General features: G+C 40.0%; 1 protein-coding gene across 8 annotated transcripts in view; it reads left to right on the plus strand.

Annotated features, from left to right (window-relative positions):
• The first annotated feature begins 244 nt into the window (after window positions 1–244).
• The window catches only part of tbc1d14 (TBC1 domain family, member 14), a 35,275-nt gene continuing 10,944 nt past the window's right edge, over window positions 245–24,575 (plus strand). The window contains exons 1-9 of one of the 8 annotated variants that reach the window (XM_044098029.1): window positions 245–440; window positions 601–667; window positions 764–932; window positions 4,035–4,752; window positions 11,213–11,336; window positions 22,800–22,924; window positions 23,232–23,314; window positions 23,408–23,525; window positions 24,368–24,474. In XM_044098029.1, the coding sequence (XP_043953964.1) occupies window positions 884–932; window positions 4,035–4,752; window positions 11,213–11,336; window positions 22,800–22,924; window positions 23,232–23,314; window positions 23,408–23,525; window positions 24,368–24,474 (1,324 nt within the window). In that variant the 5' untranslated portion in view covers window positions 245–440; window positions 601–667; window positions 764–883. The other 7 variants (XM_044098031.1, XM_044098028.1, XM_044098032.1 and 4 more) reach the window with 7 other exon arrangements.

A 24,575-nucleotide genomic window follows, 5' to 3' on the forward strand; every position in this document is an offset into this window, starting at 1 on the left:
TAAAATACAATCTTAAACTGCTTCACAACTTCACCTCCGACCTCTGTGAAATGTTCCTATTCTCTGTTTTCTCATGTACTACTACAACACTCCAAAGCCTCGACAAAACAGCTGTATTTATACCGGGATTAAATCCAGGTAGACAATTTATCAGGTGACTTCTGAGGACAAGTGTTCGTACCTAACTAAAACCCACGCGACATTTCGCTTCCGCCTCCCCAGCCCCACAAATACTTTGAGGTTTATGGTTGTAGTGGGGGAAAACATTAGTTCAAACAGCATGAATAGTATTTAAACCGGGCGTGCAGGTGACGTAGGTCGATTGTTAATGCCTTCAGGTTCAGACAGGTGAATCTATCGACCGCGGACGTTCTTGACTCGATTACACCGCACTCCACGTACAAGTTTGTTTTAAAATGGCGGCGGAAGCGACGAAACAGGTATTGGCTATATATATATATTTTTCTGAATAAATGTCCCAGCGTAAAGGTTTAAATGTGCCATTTGCACACTTTATAAAGTAGCGAAAACCGCATTCATCTCCTGTTTTGATGCTAGCCGAGAAATTAAACTGTAAAAGTTATTCATATTTGTTTCCAGTTGAGGAAGCGCTGTTGAGAGAAGTGAGTTGGCGTCAGCAGCAGCAAGTGCACTCTGAGGAAGAGAGGTGGTGCGACGTGGTGCTTGTGTTTACCGGCCGCTTGTTTCACCTTCCCCCTCCACCTGTAGTGAGTTTATTTGACAGCGGATGACCTCCCTCCAGAGCCGTTTGTGTGGAGGAGCCATGGGGGCGATGGTGGAGCCGCAGTAGCCCCAGCATCATCATGGATCTCTCCAAGCGGACGCTACCTGGCATCCACCTGTAGCGTCCACCGGCTGCGGCATGGCAAACCCGAGCCTCGGCCCACAGAACCAGATGGACGGCCGCTCTGGTAAGGCAGTTTGTTCCACTTTATCGCGTTTAAATATCAACCCTCTACTTTGCCATTAGATGTGCCGCCCTCGAGTCTCGGTCCCTTTTTAATATTCGCCAAACTACATGAGAAAAGAGGTGAGACTTGAACATAAATCATATTTACTGTAAGTAGCGAAGTTATCAAGACTTAAAAGGCATCTGTTTGTGTATTAATGAAGTATGTCATTAATTCGGCTTATATGTTTTAAACGCACGACGCAAATTGGACAGACAAAATAAACTTTTTGTTCAGCTTTAACTTTGAAAAAAAGTCCATTTCAGTTCAGTGTAGACCACGTATATCATAATCTCAGCATATTTGAGAGGAAAACAAAATAACTTTGTATTGGTCAAAAAGTCAGTGAAAAAGTTGAAATTCTGAAACAAATTAACACTTATAAAAAGTCGCGATCCAGCTTTTCAGAACGGATAAATTTTAACTGTTGCTATAAAATTGCTACTTTTACATATTCCCACAGAACATCCAACACACCGTTTGGGTTGCAGGACTTTTTCCTCAGTAATGAGAATTAATATCACTTGTAATGGTCTGTTCCATCAAAAGGTCACATCCCCACCACAACGGTGCCTTCCTAGCCATGCAACCAGGTAGAAATTTAAACAGGAGCGGCAAAAGCACGACGTAGAGTACCAATGTCTGCCAACAACTGATGGTGTCCTCCGGGACATGTTAAGATAAGATAAGATTTATTTGTCATTGTCATCAACAGATTACAACGAGATTGAGACCGTGCTTGACTAGAGTTAAAGTGCAGGTTATATACACATACACAACACACGATATAAATATACATACATAAAAAGATGAAGAAACAAACAGCACAAAACGAGAAATAAATAGACATCAGAAGATGGTTGCAGCGCCTGGAGGTGTCGCAGAGTAAACAGAATTTACATTTTTAACAGAGTGGTGTCGAGAGCAGAAGTTCTTATGCTTTTATGTTGTTGTGGAATGTTGTCTCTGCTGCCTGAAAATTGGACTGTTAGCATGTAATGAGACTAATACAACAGTCTTCAGTCAGAGGCCTCTTCAAATTAGTTGCAAGACTGACAGCTGCTGGAGATTCTTCCAGCTCACTGCGTCGTCATCCGTTGAAGATGCCTGGATGGTATGAGTGATGACATTTAATTTCATTTTCAGATAAATGAATGTTGAAAATAATTTCACCATTTAAAAACAACAAATGGTATTTGACAAAAGTGAATTCAGCTGATGTTTGTGTGTGTGTGTTTTTTTTAAGTCAAATGTCTTAAATTTGGAATTAAAAATGACATCAACTTAAATTTTAAATGATAGGAACAGCTAAGAAACAAAAAGTTTGCGTTTCCTGTGCTTTTCCTAGGGATAAAAAAATAGGTGCAAAATAATAATTTTATTTGAGCAGAATTAACAAGCTAATTCTGGTTTTAAATAGAGCAACATAATAACCAAGCTATTGTAGCAAAAACATTGTGTTAGTTGTGTTAAATAGCTTTTAAAAAAAAAACCTGTTTAATTAAATGCAGAACCTGAAGGCATTGCTTGGTATTGTTTCCTCTTTCAGAGGCAACACCTAAATGACTTTGCTCTTATTCCAGCTTTTGTCTTGCTGTCAGTGTAGAGATCAAATGCCTTTGCTGGTTAATATGGATCCGATGAGTCATGGAGCATGGTTGGTGCATCTATTCGAACGGGTTGTTCTGCAAGTCCGGCCGTTCTTAAAACTTTGAAAGCGCGACAACCCTTGTCCACTTTTGTGTTTGCTAAATTCTTCACTGCGTTGGTTCTCAAAGGAGTGGAGACTGAGCCCTAAAAACCAGTTTCTTGTAGATTACGGCCACTGTGGCGCAGGATCAACCTGTCGCATAGTTTTGTAAAAATACTCTGCAGGACTCGCATGGCAGCCAGCAGATCAGGGTTTTAGAGCTGGGCAGGAATCTGGCTGGGGAACACGGCTGAGCAGGCCGACTGGCTACCGTCTTACTGTTGAACGAGTGTTTTTCCATGTTAATGTTTCACTTTGTTCGCTCACACACGCCACAAAGCTGCAGTTAAAAGCCTGATGGAGCCCAGCTGGGGCTCTGTTCACATTACATTCCAGGCTCCGGTTGCAGCCTGGTTATTGTGGCATTAAATGTCCTTCTTTTGTATCCTGCGTCTTAGTCAATTTTAAGGAGGTTTTTAATGACTTTCTGTTTTGTCGATCCAATATTTTTCAGTGTACTTTACATTGCGAAGGGTTTTACTGACGGTTTACAGTTGATTCATGGTTTTATTTACAAGGAACTGATAACTGAATTAAGTCTCGTAAAACTCATTTGTGTTGCAGAATGATGCAAGTGTCACTTTAATGGCTCCTACATTCTTACACAAGTGAGAATCAGAATGATTTGGAGGGGGTGTGACCCTCCCACTTTTTGTTCTTCACCTGTTCTGATCCTTCTTGATAATACCATCCGCCCCTCTCCACACAGCCTAAAGCAGTGATTCTTATTTTTGAAGTGAACTGAAAAGAAATCAGTCAAGCTGTTTCTACATTTTTAAGCCCTTTGAAATCAGAACGCTAAGTGCTTTTCTCTATAAATCATTAAGTAGCTTAGCAATGTATCATTCCAAAGACGGTGTGTATTCACTGGAGTGTGACGTGAATGTGCTTTGTGGAAGAACAGTATAAAAAGTACGTTTATCTTTGGTGTTTTTTTTTTTTTTTTGTATATATAAATGATATCTTTACACCCACATGACATTTGCGAACAGATTCCGGTAAATGCGTTGAATATTGAATTCAGCTCTTTGCTACTGTGTTTGCACTTCTTGTGTTGATAAATAAGAGACCTTGGGTGACTCATAAAAATATTCTTTTTTAATGGTGAAAGTGAACGATCATTAAAAATGGCTGATCTTTAAAGATACATGGAATTATCTACTAGACCTATATTCAGTGTTTCTTTTCAAATGGGGGAAAAAAGAGGCAGTTCAAACGGGACGCCAGAGCTGCTTTCTTCTTCTCAAGTTTTATGTTAACGCATTTCAAGCTCAGTTGAAGTGACGTGTGAAACTGTACTCTGCTCTGTCTAGGGGCGTCTGCTGGAGTCGTTGTGAAGAACGGCTCTTTGGGCAACGAGTCGAGCGCCTCCAACTCGTACGACAAACCCAGCTGTGCTTTAGCCAGTGAGCTGGTCCTGCCCAGCTACAAGCCGTCCTGCTCCTCCACTCCCATCTACTACAGCAGTCCCCAGAAAAACTGCTCTGACTTGGACCCGGACCGCCACAGCTGGACCTCTCAGGACTCGGGGATCCCCACTCTGGAGATCAACCCTCCGGACCACGGCCACCATCACCCGGGAGACGCCGCTGAAGACTGTCCCGCCACTTTACCTCTGGACCCGGCCGACAGCAATGGCATGCACAGGTCCTCCACCTTCCCCCGCAGCGGCTACGACTCCGTCCGACACTTCAGCCCCACCGTCAGGCTGACGGCCGCGTCGGGGCTGAGCGTCGGGGGCGGAGCCCTGAACCGCAGCGACGACATCTCGGTGTGCAGCGTGTCGAGCATGAGCACCGAGCTGTCCGTCTCCAACGAGGACATCCTGGACTTCACCGTCACGTCGGACTCCAGCGCCATCGTAACCTTGGAAACGGATCTCAGTGGCTCGGCCCACTTCTCGGACGTGGCGCTGTCGCCGCCGGCGGGAGAATTCCGGAGTCCCGGGCGAGGGCGTCCAGGCGCGGGCGGCATGCAGCTGGACGACGGAAAGCTCAAGAAACTGGGAGCTTTTTCAAATTTGTTCAACAGGCAAGTAAACGCTCACCAACAAATATTACTGGACAAAAAAATTATTGCGATAAACTGTTATTGTCATTTTGAGAAGAAGACTTATTAAAGCAAGTCTGCCCAATCAAAGAGAAAAAAAAAAGAAGATTTAATACTGGAACTGGAAAACATTTTAAATATGAACAAACAAAACAACAATATGTAAAATTAATTATGAACTCTCTGTGGGGAAACAGCAAAAGTGTCAGGGAGTGTGAACTGGTTGCTCACAGCTTTTCTCAAAATGACGACTTTTCAGCAATATCAAAGATTATCGTCTCTACAGAGACATTTGGCTAAATGGAGATTATTGCTCTCATTTTAATTTGTCATTAATTAAGTTATTGATTAACTGTATCCACCTCCCATTGTCTCACATAACATATCACTATATTGATGCTTGTGACTCTGTTTTGCCATTTTATTGTGAAATTCTCAACCCTTATTAGCATTCACACACGGCATGCACACACACATTTGCCATGTTACATCCACACACCTGGTAGGGACTTGCTACTAAACACCTGCAGCTGGTATTGCAGTGAAACTTGGTTCTAAAAATGCTTTGACAGATTCAAAACATGTAGAAAACCATATATAAATTATACCTTTCACTTTACTGTGTTTTCTGTTGATCTATCACAAAACATATTTATGATTATGGTTGTAAGAGGACACCATGTTAAAATATTAAAGAGGTATGGATATATTTTTACAAAACACCAACTTGCGTAAATACAGACTTTTACAAAACTTGTTGCTCATACGTTCACACACGAACCTATTTTGCTGTTAATGACATCATCATCACGATGACTACTACTGAATTTGCATTGATGTTTGGCTCTGTCTTCTGAGATACAGGCACCTTATTTTTCTGTCTTTTTTTTTTAAACACTAATCTGTTCTATATTTTCTAAGGAGAGACATTGAAGTTGTTACCAACTGTCTTCACACTGGATTGAGTCCCTGCTTCAAAAAGAGAGCTACAAATATCTATCGGTATACTGACTAAAACTTTCCCCCAATCCCTCAAACTATCTTATGTTGGAGTTCACCCAGTCCGTGACCCCCGGTGACCCTAACCTTTTGTTCCCCACATGGTGAAACATGTGTAAGAGTTACTGTCACCTCGATGAGAAAATGTTCTCAAAGTAGAAACATTCACAGGACACACACACTCCACTTCTTAAAAAAATACATCTTAGTTCAGTGAGTCTAGATTTTATATATAGTTTTTTTTATGAATATCTAATGAGGCATTTGAATTCTTCACTCAAGTGCACAATTTTAATATTCATGGGGGTTAGGAACCAAAACATCCTGTGAATAACTTAAATCCACAAGTACTATGTAATGCGTTAATAGACAGTGGAAATTGTCACAGCACTATTTCAGAAGCTAATATCCACGTTCTTCTATGCCTCCACTCTTCAGGGTACAGCCAATCAGTGCCGAGGAAAATGAGTACAGCTACTGGATTGGCTGCTTTGAAAACTCCAGCTCATAGCTTGTCAAGTAGCATTGCGCCTAGGCATTTTAACTTCCCAAGTATCATTGTCTTTAGTATATATTGTATATAAACTGTGAAAAGGTCAATTTTTCCACAAGTTGAACCAAACTGGATACCTGGGTTTTCTTTGCCCTGGACTTTGTGCTTTGGGTGGGATTCACAATGTGATTTCTGCAGGGATGTTCAATCAATACTTACTTCTTAAAATATTGCAGTGATTTGCAAATTCTTCTTGTTTAAAGTTTGTACCAGCTGGACTGACTCTTAGAAAGCAGAACAGCTGGTTAATAAATCTTCACATGTTCTTAGCTGTGCTTCATAGTAGCCCTGGAGCTCAACATGATTTTATGCTTGTTAAGTGTTAAGGAAACAAACAGAACTTGTCTTTCACTTCCCCTCACTGCTTTACCACATTTCACTTTCTACTGGATCCCTGAAAGTTCCTTGAATTTACAGTGACTCACCTGCAGAACCGTTGTATCATCTGTGCATCATTTCTCTATTTCACTTCTGAAGAGATAAATGCTACCCAGCTCTGCAGGGTTTCTGGCATTGATGCAAAGTTTTTTGTGTCCTTTTTTAATTTAATTCTTTTTTTTTTTTTTTACCTTTTACATAATAAATTTCAACAAATATATTACTAAATAGAAGAACTTTGCCACCTGCAACGCCAGTCTTTTTCTTAAATTGGATCTTTTGAAACTGCTTCATTTGGGTTTAGCAGGTACTTTCACTACACTAAGGGGATTCACAGTAGGAGCTGAAACCTGAAATCGAGGAAATGCTTTTCAGTTCACGTTCTGTTGATTGTTAATTTTTTCATCGGTTCTTTTATTTGTTCTGCAGTGTTATTTACTATCTTTGTGCTACAGTCCTTTCAGAATAAGGCACTTCTGGGTTTCTAACAAATACAGAACAGCCAAGGACGTTGATCCTCTGCTACTTATTGTTTGTTTCAGTCTCACATTGAACATGAGAAAATGTGAGCAAAGCAATCTCCAATCTTTCAAGCACACATACGCCATAAACAAATGAAATCTGTTTCTGCATAGGATAATGAGTCACATGGCCGCCACTCCCTTCAGTCCCCTCCTCTTTGTACGGTTCTGTTATCATTCTTACCTCCGATAGAGAAGTTACTCATTTCCTCCTCCCATTTAGACGAGGCATCTCCGTGAGGAGGCGGGGACGCTCAGGAGGAGTCGGCTCCTGCTCTCATTCTTCCTCAGCAGTCTGAGTCTGAAGGACTTTGTTCAAACTGTGACATCAGCAGAGCTGAATGTTTACCTGAGGCAGAGCTCTTGAGTAGTCTTCTCTGTGAACATTTAGCCATTACATTTGTGACTCCCGGCTTTGATTTGAGGCAAGTGAGCAGGATGGCAGCTCCATCCCTTCTTCTGTACATTGACAGGTAGGTGAATGAATGTTTGCACATTTGCGACAAGATTTGTGATGCACAAAAGTTGACGGTCATTGACTCCTGAATCTGATCAGTGGTAAAAGGATGAGATCGCCTGCTAGTTTCTCCTGCTTAAGGTGTTTTAGAGAAGACGACCTGGATCGTTCACATCACTGCTGTGAACTGTCCGACGTGGGAAAAACTTGATGTTCTCTTGCCTTCTTGTTCTGGCTTGTTTGGTATTTCCGTAACAACAGAACTCACTGCCGGCTCAAGCATTTGAGCAATCTCATTCCCGGAAATCAGGGCTGTACACCAGCTCTGTCAACCTCCGAAGTTCTTGAGACTTGACAAATCTGAGAACAGATCCAACATACAACCATTTTTCTGTTGGTCTTTGTAGCCGTTCCACTTGAGCGCTGGAGGATAGCCGCAGCCATTCAGCTGTCATGTTGAGGCGCATTTGGCCTGGACTGAATGCATATTGTTGTTCTTGCTTCGTAGAGGTTTGGATGGAGTGAACTGAAGCTCTGCTGAAGAGCACACTCTCTGTTATGTCATTATAGACTACAAGTTAAGGCTCTTAGTTTATTGGTGGCCATTGCCCTTTGACCAATGTTGGGTAGTTATGTCTTGGTTCAAAAGGTTACTCAAGTTCAATGACTGACGGTATCTGTCCTCTCCACCCTGAGGCTAAGAATAGCTCAGTTTACTGATTGTCCTTATCAGCATTTAAATCAGATTAATAGTTTCATAAAGTATCTGGCTTGCTTTATCTGCTGTTCTTTTTGGCTTTTTGCGTACATAGTGTTCCTGCTTCTTTGGTGCCAGTTGAACTTCTTGACTTGGCAAATTCAACATCTCACAATGCTAAATTTGTGTTGTCTTTTTTTAAAGAGAGCACTAACTCAATATCATAAAAGACAAACTTCTTCAGAAGAAGTCACTTTCTGCAATTACCTGTCCACAAACAGGACTTGTTGATATATCTTTTGGGTCCCTCCTCCCTCATCAAATCTTACTCAGCAATAGGATGAGGAAATGCCTTGAGCTGCTGCTATTAGCTTCATGTGCTTCAGTTTAGCTAGAGCACAGTGGAAAATAGAGCAGTCAGGTGTTGAATGTGTTGCTTTGAGGTATGTGGGGTGAAATGTCAGCATCCAACAGTACATATTCATGTAGATGCGTCATACCTGACCTTTTACTACGTAGATGTGATTGAACATGAAGTACAAGTTGACACTTTGGCTGAAGATGCAATGGTTGAAGAGTCAGGACACAAAACAGAAGGGGTCTTGGGTTTATAGGTTGTCAAACTGATAACTGAAAGTGTCACCTCTCCCCACTGTTTTCACTTGTGAGGTGTATTTGATGTCTGTGTGGCTGGTTTTTAGAAAATACTAGTTGAGGTTGTCTGAGCAGAGTGCTGTATAGGAAAGCGCTACTTCTTCTTCTACTTTTCAATTAATGTTGCTATTTGCTGTCGGCTCCAAAGAATAACAGTTTTTAGTTTTCTCTTTGTTTTTTTCATTTATTTATCTCATCGTTATAGCTCTATTAGACCTTCTTTGACTCATGACTACTGTTTACAGCAAATTCAGATTTCTAAGAACTGCTTTACGTTCTAGGCTTTACAATTATTTCAAGACAAAATGATGAGTTCTCATTTTAGCATAGCTATAGCATCCTATAGTAGTAATGGGCACAGTTAGCATTGCCAGAATAGCCATCGTAGAGTCACACCGTAACTCTGTAGTTGTTTACTATTGCAATACAAGTAAAGGCCAGCTTGTATGTAATATTTTGTTGGTGTACAATTTTCTTTCAGGTAATAGTATATTAGCATATTTTGTACATAATGTTCTAGTAATCTTTCATGATGTCACTTCAATGATTCTCCAGCTGGATAACCATTGTGTATTACACTGTATTAATCAGTGTAATATATTACATCTTCAGTGTAATATTTGTAGAGTTAATCTCATTTTAGTTCTTATTGCAAGAGACTACAAAAGAAAGTGCTGGAAATCCACTTCTGTACTGATGTTCCTTTAGGATTTCCAGTCACCCTCTGTTAATTATTTGGCATATCTTTTTATTATTATTATTATTGGACATCAAGTGACTGAGATATGTAATTGCATTAGGAATGCACAATATACGTGCATTAATGTTCTTGCCGGCCGTTGTTTGTCATTTTTTTAATATACTGATATTGGTCTGATAACCACCGATGTTTAGAAGCTGCGAAAGGGTTGAATAGTAATCTGTTATTGGCTGTATTAGCAATGTTAATATCATTCATATTTGAAATGTTCATTTGAGTACATCGCTAATTTGTAGTTAAGCAGTGAGAAACTCGAGTAGCCCTGGATAGAGTTGTATTATTTGTTTGGCAACTTCAAACTACTTTTGTTGTTGTACCATAACATTCTTTTAATACTCAGTCGCAAACATTTTTATCAGCTTTTTGAACATCAAACCTTGAACTGCTTGCAGCATAAACCAAACACTTCCTTATGTTTTTCTAGTTTGATCGGTTATCACCTGATAATGTGAACCAGCTGCCAGCTGAATAAGCTCTCCAAATGAGATTTGCAGCGCAAATAAACCACCATTATTAGGAGTCTCTAGCATTACAAGCCATTGTTTCTCCTGTCAGATTACATCAAGTCTATTTTTGACCATATCTAGAATCTATTGAGGCTTTTAATTGAACTACTCCTGCAGCAGCTGCTGCTCGTCGGCCTACAAATGACGGGATTAGTGAGCTAAATGGTGCAGTGAACCCAGGCCTGGAAACAGAACCTCTGCCTTCCAGCTGTACATGCAGTGGTTTGATACTTACTAGTTTTGCATCAAGTGCAAGAGACCGCTGCACTGATTCCATCAAATATTGATTTCTGAACTCTTCCTGAGCTAAAACATTAGTGCTGTTTCTAAATGCATATGAACTTGTTTTATTTGCATTATTTGACGCCTAAAAGCACTGCACATTTTATTTTGAACATTTCTCATTTTCTACAAACGAATACAAAATTTTCGCTTTTAAATGCAAATTTTTTTTACATGTTGTCAGTAATTCACATGCTGAATGCCACATTCTATTCATAATAAAAGAACATTAATTTTTCTCAAACGTATACCTATTAAAAAGTAAAATTGGAGAAACTGATCATTGTAAGTGGTCTCTTAATTTTTTCCAGAGCTGTATATAAATCGATAAATGCTCCTTAAAAACAAAGAGAAATGATTAGACTCATGGGTTCAATAAGCTTTTTACCAGTACGGTCTGAAAAATATATTTCTTCTCCGTATTAGAAGAAATGTATATATATTGTCTGATCACCAAAATTTACAAAAAGTCAAGATCTATCAGTCAGCTGGCCGATTACCTTCTATTCAGCTAATGCTAACTCTGCATGTTTGTCCAGAGAAGTCTAGTGGTGATGATATATTAGTAAAGTATGTTTGACTTTTCTGATTCTTCTCCAGTCTAATTCACTTTCTCAACCCCTGCCGTCTCTCAGGAACCTGTTTGCCAAGAAAGTGAAGGACGGTCATCCCACGGAGCAGAACAATCCGGGTTGGAAGCTGTTTGGGAAGATCCCGCCCCGGGAAGGCCCCCTGAGGGACCCCAAGAAAATCCAAAAGGTAGAAACGAAAGCTTCAGTGGTCTCTTGACTCTAAAGCAAAAAGGCTTCACAACATTAGAGACGGAACATCTCTAAACCAGTTAATGCCGCACCGGTTTGAAAGTTTCAGATGACCCAACAATCAAATGTTTCTGCCATATGAATACCTTTCATAAGGCAGAAAGGTATTCAACTCCATATAAAAACCTTGCATCTCTAATATATTCTGTCATCCTTGGAGAGGAAATCTCTTCCACAACCTAACAATAGATTGTTTGCTTACTGCTTATTTGCTCTGCTCCCTGTTTGCTTAAGCCTTTCAAAGAGAACATGGCCTTCCTGACTTCCTTAGAATCTAAGGAATCTGTTTCAAGGAAGAGTAAATTAATATGCCTTCATTTTACAACAGAGTCCTGACAAGCCTTCGACAGAGCCATTGATTTATTATTATATGTCCTCTGTGTGTGTGTGCTTTGAATTAGATTCCCCAGGCTCCTGGCCAGGCTGCTGTGGTTTAGGCTGAGCTGCAACACTAATAATGTATCGACGTAAACCAGCAGCAGTGGTCCATCCTCCTATATTGACTGAATTAGCTTGATGATGTCAGTGTTTGCTTGTGGGCTGTAGCTTGAATGAAATCCCACAGCTGACTGATAAATCAGCTGCATGTTAAACTTTTGGACTTTAAATGGAGCCTAACAATGAAGAGGTCGCGTCTGAGTGAAATGAGCACATCGTACTGAGCAGAAACACCCGCATCGGTGTCGCTGAGGCTTGACTGCTAATTTTAGAAAGCCACGTGCTGGAGAGCAAACAACCACGCTCTGTTTGTTTCGACAGTTCATAGAAACCTGCCGAGTGTTTCACTGTCACAGGAGGAAGCATGCAGTCAGGGGGTTATGTGAGAGTCTTCTGTTTGGTTTCTAGATCAACTTGTTCTCATACAGACTGAAATTGTAAAGTTCAAGTACTCATGAGGCACAAATATTAGATTTTTAAAGAAAATGCAAAAACTGATTTCATTATTTGTTGTTTTTTGTTTAACATGCTTGACAATTAACTAGACATGGAATCCATTAATGAAAGAAACAAAGCAGTCTGATTTTTGGTTGGAAAATTGTTCTGTAATTATTGTTTTTGGAATATAAAATGGGCCTCAGACTTGAGCCCATACTTGGGTCAGTTGTTCTTAACAAGAACCGACTTTTGATCACTTTCTCAAGACTTTCTTGAGCAATTTACCCACTGTTTGTGCCTGTCTGGGAATTTTGTACCATTGTAGTCAGGAAACCGTACAAAATCACTTAAAGGGCCACAGATGGTCGGACTTCAGGCTGCGTTCACACTGCAGCCTGAAGTGAACCAATTACGATTTTTTATTTTTTTTTTTTTACTTAATACAACCTGTTTCTGCTCTTTACCTGACAGTCTGAACAACACAGGTCGGATTCTTTTCGAATGCGACCCAGGCCACTTGGGTACCCGATTGAAATGTGACCTAACGTCCAGGTCGCGTTCATCCGACCTGAATGTCACTGATACTCGACAAATGTCCTTATCCAACATCCTGATACATGCAAGCAGGAAGAAAAACAACAACCATGGCAGACTGTAATGAGGGTTAAGTTGTTAAAGTGCTGGCTCCGGTCAGTAAACTACTTTAAAATCATAAAATATGCCACATTATTAGCATCCATGTTTACGTCCGCAAACTCTGGGCACTTCTTATTCATGGCGGTTGGCAAAACACAGAATATTCTCTCTATGTGTGATGTTATTTCGCGACTACTGCGCATGTGGGACACTTTCAGGTTGTCCGCAGAACCGGAGAACATATACAGGTCAGTGTGAACGTAAAAAAAAGCCTATTTGACAAAAAATTGGAATTGGGTCACTTCAGGCTGCAGTGTGAATGCAACCTTATTCATCGGAAGTCGGTGTTCTGTCGATACGCTAGAGTAGAGGTGCAAATATACTTTCACAACAAACGTCTTCCACAATCCCACCACTCTTGGCTCTGACAGTCGGTGCTCCACAAAACTTACTTATTCGATCTTTTTTTTTTTTTTTACTTCCTTCGTCTTATGATCTTGTGCCGATAATGTTGGCTCCCATTGCTGAACAACTTTAAAGGTCGATCCATAGACGGCGGCATCCATTCTTACTTTCATAAACGGAGCACTGCTGTGTGACGTCTACATTCTTCTTCTGCGCATGCATGTCGCTTTGGGGTTGTGAACCGTTCACACAGATGTCTGATTGCAACTCAGCCAAAGACATGTTGTTGGCAGTGCAACTTGGCCACTTAGCTGTGTTGTCTCACATTAGAAAAAAGAAAAATTGTAGTTGTCAAATTAGACTGGTTAAGCCTGTCTACTTCAGAATCAGCTGATTCCAGTCATCAGCTGAGCTGTTGTTTTGTCTCCGTTTGTAATGCAGCATATACTACTAGTGCCAGCGCTCTGTCGTATTTATTTTCACTCCGTTCCAAGTTCCTTTGAGGTGTTGCTGAAAGCTTCTGTCTCCTGTTGGGAGGCTGAACTGCCTCTGTATAATCTCCTGCTGCTAATCACATGGGAAATGGTCTCAGGCCCATTTAAAGCGCAGCTCTTGACAAGTAAAATGCACCAAAGAAACGGATTAGTGTGTAATTAGCAGGGTGAGGAACCACTCGTTTTGCTTTCGTTTTGTTCTCTAGCTGACACCAGAGGCAGAACAATCGCTGCGTATTTCAGCTCAATTACTGATTCCTGCAATGCCTTTGGCTTTTTTACATGAAGTCATGTTATAGGAAGGGCTAAGCAATATAACAAAAAAATAAAATCTGATTTTTTTTTTTCTTTTTTCTCTTAAAAATAAATTAAAAATGACAAAAAATATCTTCAGAAACTGGCTCCTCTCATATCACTTTTCAGTGGTTTACAGTGGCCTGTGTCGGTGTAAACATATGGGCATGTGCACACTGACACATGTGCTTCCTATCTTATCTCTGGTTGTAACCCTACTCTCCAGTGCAAGATTGGTTAACGCTGCTCAGATTTCAGGCTTGTGTCCTGCGACTCCGTCTGTTTTTAAAGATGAACTCATTGCACTCTGTTTAATGCCAAAGCTCTAATTCAACAACTATGAACACCTCCATTGTTTTTACTGGCCATATTTTGTCTTACACCACGTGAAAATATCCGACAGCGGTTTTGTCTTTAAAGAGGCAGTATCGTGTGAAATCGACTTTTGAACTTTCCATCATACTATTATTTTATTCCCTCATCAAAAACATACCTGGAGTGTGAATGTTTGAGAAATCCTTGAATCTCCATGGCAACCATTCAGCTGTACAAAACACCTGAATGGACCTAACAACACCTCCACGGATGAAGCTCCTCCTCTGAATTTCAAAGCCTCACAGAGCAGCCCATCCCACCAATCAGCTCCTTCAGACTAGCCAGCAGCAATTGGCAAACAGCTGGTGTAACACATGGTGAGCTCATTATAGGAGATACTCCTCAGTGCGATGCTGGTAAAAACATTGGGCTAATGTTGATATTGTGATGACTTCCTGAAGCAGAAGTTTCAGAAAGAGTAGGAGTTTCTTAAAGAGACAGAGGCACAATTTCAAAGCATTAAATCTGGAAGTAAAATGTATTTTAAGTCACTTTATTGTGCTATAAAATGGCACATTAACAGATGACGTCGCCCCTTTAAAACATAAAATAAAACATTTGAAGGAAGCATTCTTGTTCTTGTTCTCTGCTTGAGAACAAGAACAATGGGGACAATGTTTCTAGGATAGCAGATAAGGAGACTGCCGGTGCTCATTCAGCCTCGACCGGACTGGGAGAGCCGAGGCGAAACCCGATCCGTTACTCTGGGCTTGATTAGCTGGACTGCCAGAGATGAGACGAGTGCAGAGCCTTTCGTTGCAGACCAACAGCGCAAGTCAGGGCTGATACTGCTGACACACACACACACACACACACACACACACAGCTGCCGAAGACCCGATGCAGAGTGGATCCGCGTAGCGTCACTGCTCAGACAGAGAGAGAGAGAGAGTGAAGGAGAGAGTAGGGGGGGTGTTGAGTGGATCATAGGGTGTCATGCCCCTGCTGCTGCATCCTTTGCAATGCGGGGTGTGTCCCTCCATCGGCAGCCTGCCTGTCCCTCTGCCCCGGGTGTCCTGTTACCAGGAGTGAGCCCTGCCGAGCAACCGTGATGCTACGCTAGGCTACCGGAGAACTGTCCATCTGCAAGGAACCGCAGCGTTCATGGTGAGTGAAGTAGAGGCTGAGCTTTTCTTCTTTTGTTTTGTTTTGTTTTTTTCTCTGACCCCCACTGAGCGACCGTCTCCTTGTCTGGCTGAATCAGAGGACCTCGGTTAGCTGCAACACAAAAGAGACTGTACAGGAGGAGGATGGCTCCAGTTTCACATAATAGCCTCGCTGCTTTGTGTGAGCGGAAGGTGAAGATGATGATGATGATAACTTCTCCGTCTCAAGATGGATAAAGATGTGTAGCGTTGATGGAGTAATGAGCTTTTTCATCCTGACGCGAAGCTTTCAGCTGCGCATCAAAAGCACGTGCAGCAGGGTTCCACTGCCAGCTCTTTTCTCTCTGAAGCACTCGTAGGATTTCCTCCTGCAGTTAAAGAGATGCAGCTCATTTAACTGTTGCTTCCACGGCTATTTAATTCCTCCTGTCAGTCAATGTTTGGATGAAATGAACTGTGTGAAATCCCCCTGTTTATGCCACTGGCTGTACAGCCGTCCATTGAGATGCTCTGAGATCTCTTCCTTGTTTGCGAAAATCATTGCACCTCTGTTGGAAAATCATTCAGTGGAAACTGTAGTTCAGCTGTGGGTAGAATAGATTTTGTGGAAATGAAATCATTGTTAAGTAATTGTTTAGGATCAAAATTTTTGAAAAGAGATTAAATCTATTCTTAAAATGACAAATTGAGAGAAAATTGCTACTTTTTAATCAACATTATAGTTCTGAAACGCAAATATCTCTTAATGCAGTTAATGCACCATATATTAAGTTCTACCAAGTCAAGCCAATTAACAACACTCTTCAGTGTGAAGGTGTTACTAGAGACTTGGCTATTTTTCACAATTTAATTACATGTTTAAAGATGAAGTGAGGGGAATCACAAAAGGTGTTTGCTGCTATTTTAAAAGGAAAATTCTTTCTGTGGAGGCTTGTCTGCTGCTCTGCATTTAGTATCCAGATTTTTCATGCTCAAAGATGAGCAATCTGATACAAAACATCAATTTGTTTATGCTTTAGAGATGTTTATTCAAATTAATGGAGAAAATTGAGCTCATGGCAGAAAGGCTACAAAGAAATATTTTAAATACTAATGTCTATTTCAGTTAATGGATAACAGGGCTATCTATTTTATAAACTAAAATATTTTAGTTTATTTTAGTAACTAAAATAAATTTCCATTTATGATTAGAGCTTTAGGGTTATAAAGCTATAGCGCCACACTGATATGTATTTCGCAGAAGCTAATGCTAAAGCGCTAGCTTAAATTCAAATTTAATCTGCTCTTTCAGAACAATAACCCATGAGCTCCCATTTAAATTTGACATTTCTATGTTCTATAATGTTTTATGCAAAGGGAGAACGTGTGGAGAGGAAATGGAACTGCTGCGTGACCGGTCTTCACTCACTTCAAAATAAGAGCATGAATACAAATGTGCAACTACTTGAAAATTACGTAACAGTCAATAACTAAAACATCAACAAAGATGTTGAACTTTATTCAACTGAAAATTTACAAAGCAGCCGAGTAAAGTAGCTCTTTAGTATCCAAGTAGGGGAAGCTAAGTGTGCGACAAAATAAAATGAGCTTTGCCGTTATAGTATTTGCGGAAGCGTGCCCACTTCTGAAATTGACCATAATGAAGACAAAGACAAGTACTTTTATGCATTTGGTTGCAAGTCCTGTGAATAAACACGGGTTAATTGTAGCGTCAGATTTGCTGTGCTGTTGATTAGATTTTTTTTTTTTTATCACCTGAAAGTAATCAGAAAAAATCGATTGCAAACTCCCGATCAATTTCTGACTCAAAGGGCTCATGATGGAGCAATGCTGTGCTTCTGAGTGTCAGGACAGACTTTTAAAGGAACAGTTCACTTTTTGTTTTCAAACAGATCAGTAGCTGCTGATTCCAAACTATATAAATAATGACAGTAATGGACCATATTGCAGTGTATCTCAGCACACAGATGATCTCAGTTCATTTTCTCTGACTACATTAGTTGTAAAAAAAAAATGTGCTGAATTAGCAACTCCCTGTGATTCAACTCTCCGGTCAGCAACTAAATGCTGTTTGACATGTTTACGTTCTACATCCGAGGTTTATTGAATCCATTTCAAAGTCATTTCATTATTTTTATCATTTTGCTTTAACTGATCTGGTAAACAGCACTGCTGCCCAGGAGTGTCAGATGTTTGGATGAATCAGTCACTGAGTGTCTTTAGATTTCAAACAAACTTTTAGAATTTTTTATTTTAAGTATTATTTTAAAGTGTGAACTAAAGAATATTTTACATTTTTAAGCTCGTTCACAGCTTGGTACTTCTCACCCATCTAGTAATGGTATAAATTACTACCCACAATTTAAAAACAGTTTCAAAATCACCAAAATGATCCTTTGTACATTTCTTTTAGAGTAATGTGAGTAATTCCCTCCACCTACTACTGTGCAAGAAAGAATTTGGAAATATTTAACGTTGCAAAATACATGTGCGCGTCTATCGCAGTATAATACTACTGTTAGCAGTATTATAAAAATTTGGTCCTTTTGTTTTTATCTTGAACCACTTGACTGTTATTTGTGTTGTTTTTAAGTGTTTGTGAGAATACTTTTGACACTTGCTAATTTTAATTAAAGTTCTCATGACGTCAGAATTTCGTACCAGCTCATCCCGAGTTCCCGTTGTAAGGAGTCATATTTCCAATTACGTATTTATTCAAGTAATATTTACGGGCGTCAGAGGCAGATAGAAAAATAAAAAGTAAAATTTTCTAGAAAAAAACTTGGAAATTTCTGAGTTTCAATACTTTGATTTTTTTTTGTGTTTCAAAAGAGTCATATTTACTCAAAAAGTTCAAACGTTTTTCTCCCCTCAAATTTCTGACATTAATCTCAAAATTTGAGTTTTTTTCCAGCAATTTTTTAACTTTTCAAACACAGGACATACACATATCCTTGCAAGCTAATTATGTCCCTCCCGTCCCCATCTATCACATAGCAGGTGGAAATATGTTGCCAATTGGCTGAATGATGTTTGTTTTTACCACTGGTTCTGCACTGGTACCAGCTTGTACAAGCCAGCAGAATCCCTCAGTCATTCCCTGTATTGTTTTCATTTATTTATGTTTTTGGTCAATTTAATTTGCGTTGGCATTAAAAAGTCTGAAATTTGACTTATTGAAACCTGCAGACTCCCTGTGCAAAGGCTCACTCTGGTTGTAATTCTCCATCTATCCGAGTCTCTGCTTTTAATTTACTCTGAAAGAACATGTTGTTTGGCTATTTGAACTTGGAAACCGTCCTGTAGTTTCTGCCTGCTAAACCAAATGAAGCCTAGTGACCTGTTCACAGTGTGTTCTGCTAGCTAGCCTCCGGCAGGTTCCACTTAATGGTGTCATGAAACCAGGAGGCGTGTCACTGCTGTAGCCTTTAATCTGACAGTATACATTATTTAGTGGGGAGGCTGAGTTTCCATGACGATTTGATGCCAAAGAAACAATATATGGCAACGCCTAAGGAAGCACAATACCAGAAATACGTTTAAGGGATGTTGCTAACTCTTGCCTGCGTTGTGTGGCAGCAGGTTATGATGACAGAAGATTAGTTAATGTTTCTAATTTTCAGGGGAAGAATTTAGATTTAATGGCTATTAGCTGCCAGCTTTAACACCGGTCAGTCAGTCAGTCGGTCAGTCAGTGAGTGAAGCCAGGCACTCAGAAGGTCTTTCGTCACTTTCCGGAAACTGGAGACCTCAGTTGAAGGGCAGCATGACAAAGCATGTTGCCGTGGCGCCAGGTTATCACGGGATACGGTTGCTGTTCCAGAGGAGAGCTGCTGCGCACGGAGCTAAGCTGTGTGAGAAACACACACACACACACACACACAGAGTTCTGCTTTCCAGCGTTTCATCTGAACCGAAGCCAGCTTCTCTGCTGTGAGACGAACAGCTGGCTAATAATGTAGACGTATCCTTTTTCTGAAGCACAGAAAAACACCAGCAACTTTAATTAGCCTGATTTCTGTCATAAAGCAATTCCTTTATCGATTGATGTTGCCTCTCTTACTGGTATTATAGAACTAAAGCACACAGAGCAGGCTGAGAAATCTACTGTCTTAGGAATGGGATCCGACACGAACCAGAGGATCTGGAAAATTCAATGTTTTGGCTTTAATAGTCATGAATGGGTGAATTAAAAAAACAATAGAGATCATAAATGTTGCTAATTATTGCTTTAACCTAAGTTTAGATGAATATCTTCAGATTTATACTGTAAGCTGCCATGTTTTTTACTCATTAGCAGCTAAGTGCTGTTTCGACAGCATCATTTGCTGTACTGTGACAGCTTTAGCCTCTGATTTATACTGTGGTTTAATTTGTCAATCTGACACACAGATTTCACACATCCTTCCATCTTTCCTGTATTCCCCACGTTAACACCGTGTTCTTTGCAGAACAGATACTACTAGCAGTTTCTACCCCTTCCTTCCCTTCTTCTCTTTGCTGCATTCAGCCTCTTCAGTGACGCAGAACTCTGGATAATCTGTTTTAGTCAAGAGCAGCTGCTCCCAGGGTTCACACTGATTAATGAACAAAACAAGATCCATTTTGGCTTTGTATTAATACACACAATATTAATATTTATTTAATCTGACATTTGATTTTTTTTTTTTTTTTTTTTTTTTTTACTGTGTGGTGTTGGTTCTATTATTGAAACTGTTAAAAAAACAAAAAACATAAATCCAGTCTGTTTCTGGGCTTTACATGAATTCACAAAAATGAGATGAAATTGTTTTTGTTAAATACTCAAAATCTTACAATTGGCCATATGTGTCCTAAATAATCTAATCTTTGTACAATAATTGGGAATGCACCAATTTGACTGATCACCATAGCATTATTATATTATATATTTAACTTTCAACACTGTGTAAAAGCGACCACACCATCTACGTTGCTTCCCTCCCTCTCCTGAAACACAAATGGCAACAAGATGGGAATAAATATCGGCCCAGTTTTATTTCTTGAACCGATTCCAGTCCGTTAAGAAAGATTAAAATCAGCCAATCCAGACGTGGATGCTGATATATTACACATCCCTAACAATAATCTAGACCATATGTTGAGGTTTTCATGCTCATCTAAATCGAAGGCAAAATACTGAAACAAAAGTATCAAACATTTAATTTTTTTGTTTTCAGAATGTAGATAAATATTTCAGAAATATCAAACTGCACTTTAAGGATTCTGTACTGTGACAGCTTTAGCCTCTGATTTATATTGTGGTTTAATTTGTCAACCACAATATAAATCTCTGTTCAATGTAGAATTATCCAGTTCAGCTTTATTCAATATATGTTCAAAAGAGTTTGAACTAGATTGTCCAATCTCAATAAAAACCTGTCCTTTAGCCCTGATGCTAGCTGTACCCTGAAGTAGACATTTTCAGTGCTTTTGTAACCATGTCAACCAAACCAACATGTGGTTTTGATTAGTCCACTGTGCAAGTTTTCACTTCAAAAACTATGTACTTTGTTACTTCAGAATAATAGTCTTAAACATAAGTATAGCTAATGGTAGAGAGCACTTTCTGACACTAACTTTATTAGACAAAAAATTTCATATTTATTCGTATTTAGTGACATCAATACCATTCTACATGGGTTTACTATTACAGTTCTGTTCAAATTCCTGGTAATATTCCTTTAAAAAAGAAATCGGTGACATAAGAGTATTATCTCCAACAACTCGGTAAACTAGCTGACGGCTATGAGGGATTTCTCTGCTTTGCATGTGTCGATAGAGAGAGGAAATGGTTTGGATTTGTTTTTAATCTTTGTAGCTGACTCAGACGAACCAGCTGCCTTCAGGACTGTCAAAGGAACAAGTATCCTGTCACCGTATCGTATCGTTAATCTCAGCTCGTCTTCAGTAGGATGTTAAAGTTTATTCACATCCAGCAGAGCTAGAGCAGTCTTCCAGTAGCTTCGTATCTGCTTGCTGTGCTCCCAGTTATTACCCACAATGCTTCCTGGCTCTCCTCTGATCCCCTGAACCCTTGGAAATGCTTTTGGCATTCTTGTTTTATCTTTTATCTCCATTACATCACTTTTGTTCTTTTAGTTATTTTCCTGTTTCTTTTGTAACCATTGCAGGGAGTTTCTTATTTGAATATCTTGTTGAATTGGCTTTCGATTACTGGTAGTTGCTGCAATTAGCTTTGCTTTCTTTTTTTTTTAAAGCTTCACAATGTCTTGTAGTTCATGTGGTACTGCAGTCAGTGGGGAGAAGGTCTTTTAGGGAAACCAGTAGGTAAGTAGAATATCTCCCAGACACATATTACTCCACTTTTATTAAAAAGTTTGCATAATTCAGTCACTTGTAAAAGTTCTCCACAGTCGAAGCTTTATACGCAGCATGGCAAAGACGGAAAACGCTTTTTGTTTTTCCTTTTCTTCTCTCTGATGTTCAGATTATTCTTATGTAGTGTGCTTAAAAGGATGCAAATCAGACTGTGTCCCTGCTGGACAAACAGTTCTTTTTTTCCTTGACAATGTAACAAAATGTAGATAATCACAGTGCATCATAAAAATGAGCAACAATAAAACAGAAAAATCCTTGGACTGCATTAGTCATCCTGAGTGTAGAGATGGATTTCCAGCCTGGGGTTTTCTGTGCTGATCAGTGACTAACTCTGTTCTGGCAGACCTCCGTCTCTGTTGCTAATGTATGAAAACGCCTGTGATTCAGTTTGATGTGGATCCATGTTGTGTTTGTTCTATTTTTAGCGGCTTGGTAATCAGTCAGGAAGTCGGCGCCGTGTTTCTAAAGAGGCCGTCCTCTGACCCGTGTGCTCCGTAAAGCAGTGTGAAAGTCAGCTGATGGCTGGCCTTGAGTTAAGCTACTCTGTGACATCACATGACCTCCCCCCTCTCTGTCTCACCCGGCGTTAAATCAGAGCTGCAGACTCATTAGAGTTTTGTCTGTCCTTCACTAAATCCCATCAGTTTGTCCTTCCACATGACTTTCTGAGCCAGTGGAGAGACCCTTGTGGGACCTTCCTCAGTGAAATGTTTCAAATTTTTTTTTTTTCTCCGTGACGCTGCATGTCGATACCAGCACCACTCTGACACCAAACTAAATAATTTAAACTCTATCGCTGTCTGTTGTCTCTTTGTTTTCTTACTTTTCTCCATCTCTGTCTGTGTTTGTCCTCAGGAATATGAAACAAAGAGTGGCAAAGCTGGACCTGGCAACCCGACGTCCCCCAGGCAGGGAGTGAGGAAGAACCTGGACTTTGAGCCCCTCTCCACCACCGCGCTCATCCTGGAGGACAGACCTGCGTACGTTTCCTCATTCCATCCCACCAGTGTCGTCATTAACATGATCATCAGAGCTTATTCTTTATTTTTCCACTTACCTCTCACTTCGTTAAAATAAAATAACTTCACCTTTCCTGCCTTTTTTTTTTTGGTCTTACTGTTTTCTTGGACCTCTTTCTTCTGGGCTGCTTAATATATTTCACTGTAAACCAACTAATTCATCAAAATTTCCTCTTGGAATACCAGGAGTTTTTTTTCCCACCTACTATTGTTTTGATTATGTGGAAACAACCCAGTGTTTCCATTCGTTCCACTTCTGTTTTCGCAGTAATCTGCCCGCCAAACCTGCAGAGGAGGCCCAGAAACACCGACAGCAGTATGAGGAGATGGTGGCCCAGGCCAAGAAGAGAGGTCAGCCAGCTCCACTCCTCACTGAACCACATCAGCTCATCATATATTGTTTTTTTTAAATGTATTGTTAAATTTACTATCTGTCTTGTGCAGAGCTGAAGGAAGCTCAGAAAAGGAAGAAGCAGCTGGAGGATCGCTGTAAGCTGGAGGAGAGCATCGGCACGGCGGCCCAGATCTGGAACCAGGAGATCCTACCCAACTGGAGCACAATGTGAGTCATCTTCTTCTTCTTCTCTTTAGTTTCAAAACGCCACATTTATATGTGTTAGAGTAAATTACATAAATGCAAAATTATATGTTTGACTTGAGTAAAAAAAATAATAAAAAATGAAAAGATTAGTTAACTTTCCAAAGACTTCCACATAACACTTTTTTTCTTCCATCTGTATCTGGGTTTTTGTGAAAACAGAAATGAAGCACATAAAACCAAATAATAAAATTATAACAGCTGTAGCATTAAATGGATCTATAGATCAACATCACAGTAGACTGAATCAGTGAATATTAGTTATTGTGGCATCTTCTCTAAATATTTTATTAATTCTAAACATTCTCAGTTATTTCCAGCACATATTGATTGATTACATTTTTCCCATTTATTCATCCATCCATCCATTTTCTTCGGCTTGTGGGAGTAGCAGCTTAAGAAGGAAAACATGTCTCACTGGAACATTCCTGGGTGACGCTCCCAGCATACTTGTTCTTCAGAAATGATCCATGTACCTATAGGACACTTTCTCTACTTTCTCTACTTAGTTGGTCTACTTTAGTTTAGACCATCTAAAATCTCTTCATGGTCCTAAACATTGTTTTAATACCACATTAGCTGCTACAACTAAACGCATGCAGAACAGTAAAAGGAGTTGTGAAAACCTAAACAGGAAGTAGTAGCCAGATGCATTGTGTTGGGGTTTACCTGTTATTTTCTGCTCTGGCAGTGGAGTTAGTAGTAGCTGCTGCAGTTGGACATTATCGCCCCCATGTGGCACTAATAGGTAATGGATTCTTTAAAAAGGGAGAGAAAAACGTTCAGTTTTTCTTTTCTGTCTGCAGGTGTACCTCCCGGCGGGTGAGAGACCTCTGGTGGCAAGGCATCCCTCCAAGTGTGAGGGGGAAGGTGTGGAGCCTGGCTGTGGGCAACGACCTGAACATCACACATGGTACATTATTATTATTGTCCTTTTTTGTTGTTGTTCATTTCAGTTTTAATTTAATTTAGTTCTAGTTCAGTTCACCAACCCGTTTCCTCTTCCAGCTCCCC

The sequence above is a fragment of the Gambusia affinis genome, linkage group LG18 (assembly GCF_019740435.1).
Source record: "Gambusia affinis linkage group LG18, SWU_Gaff_1.0, whole genome shotgun sequence".
NCBI lineage: Eukaryota > Metazoa > Chordata > Actinopteri > Cyprinodontiformes > Poeciliidae > Gambusia > Gambusia affinis.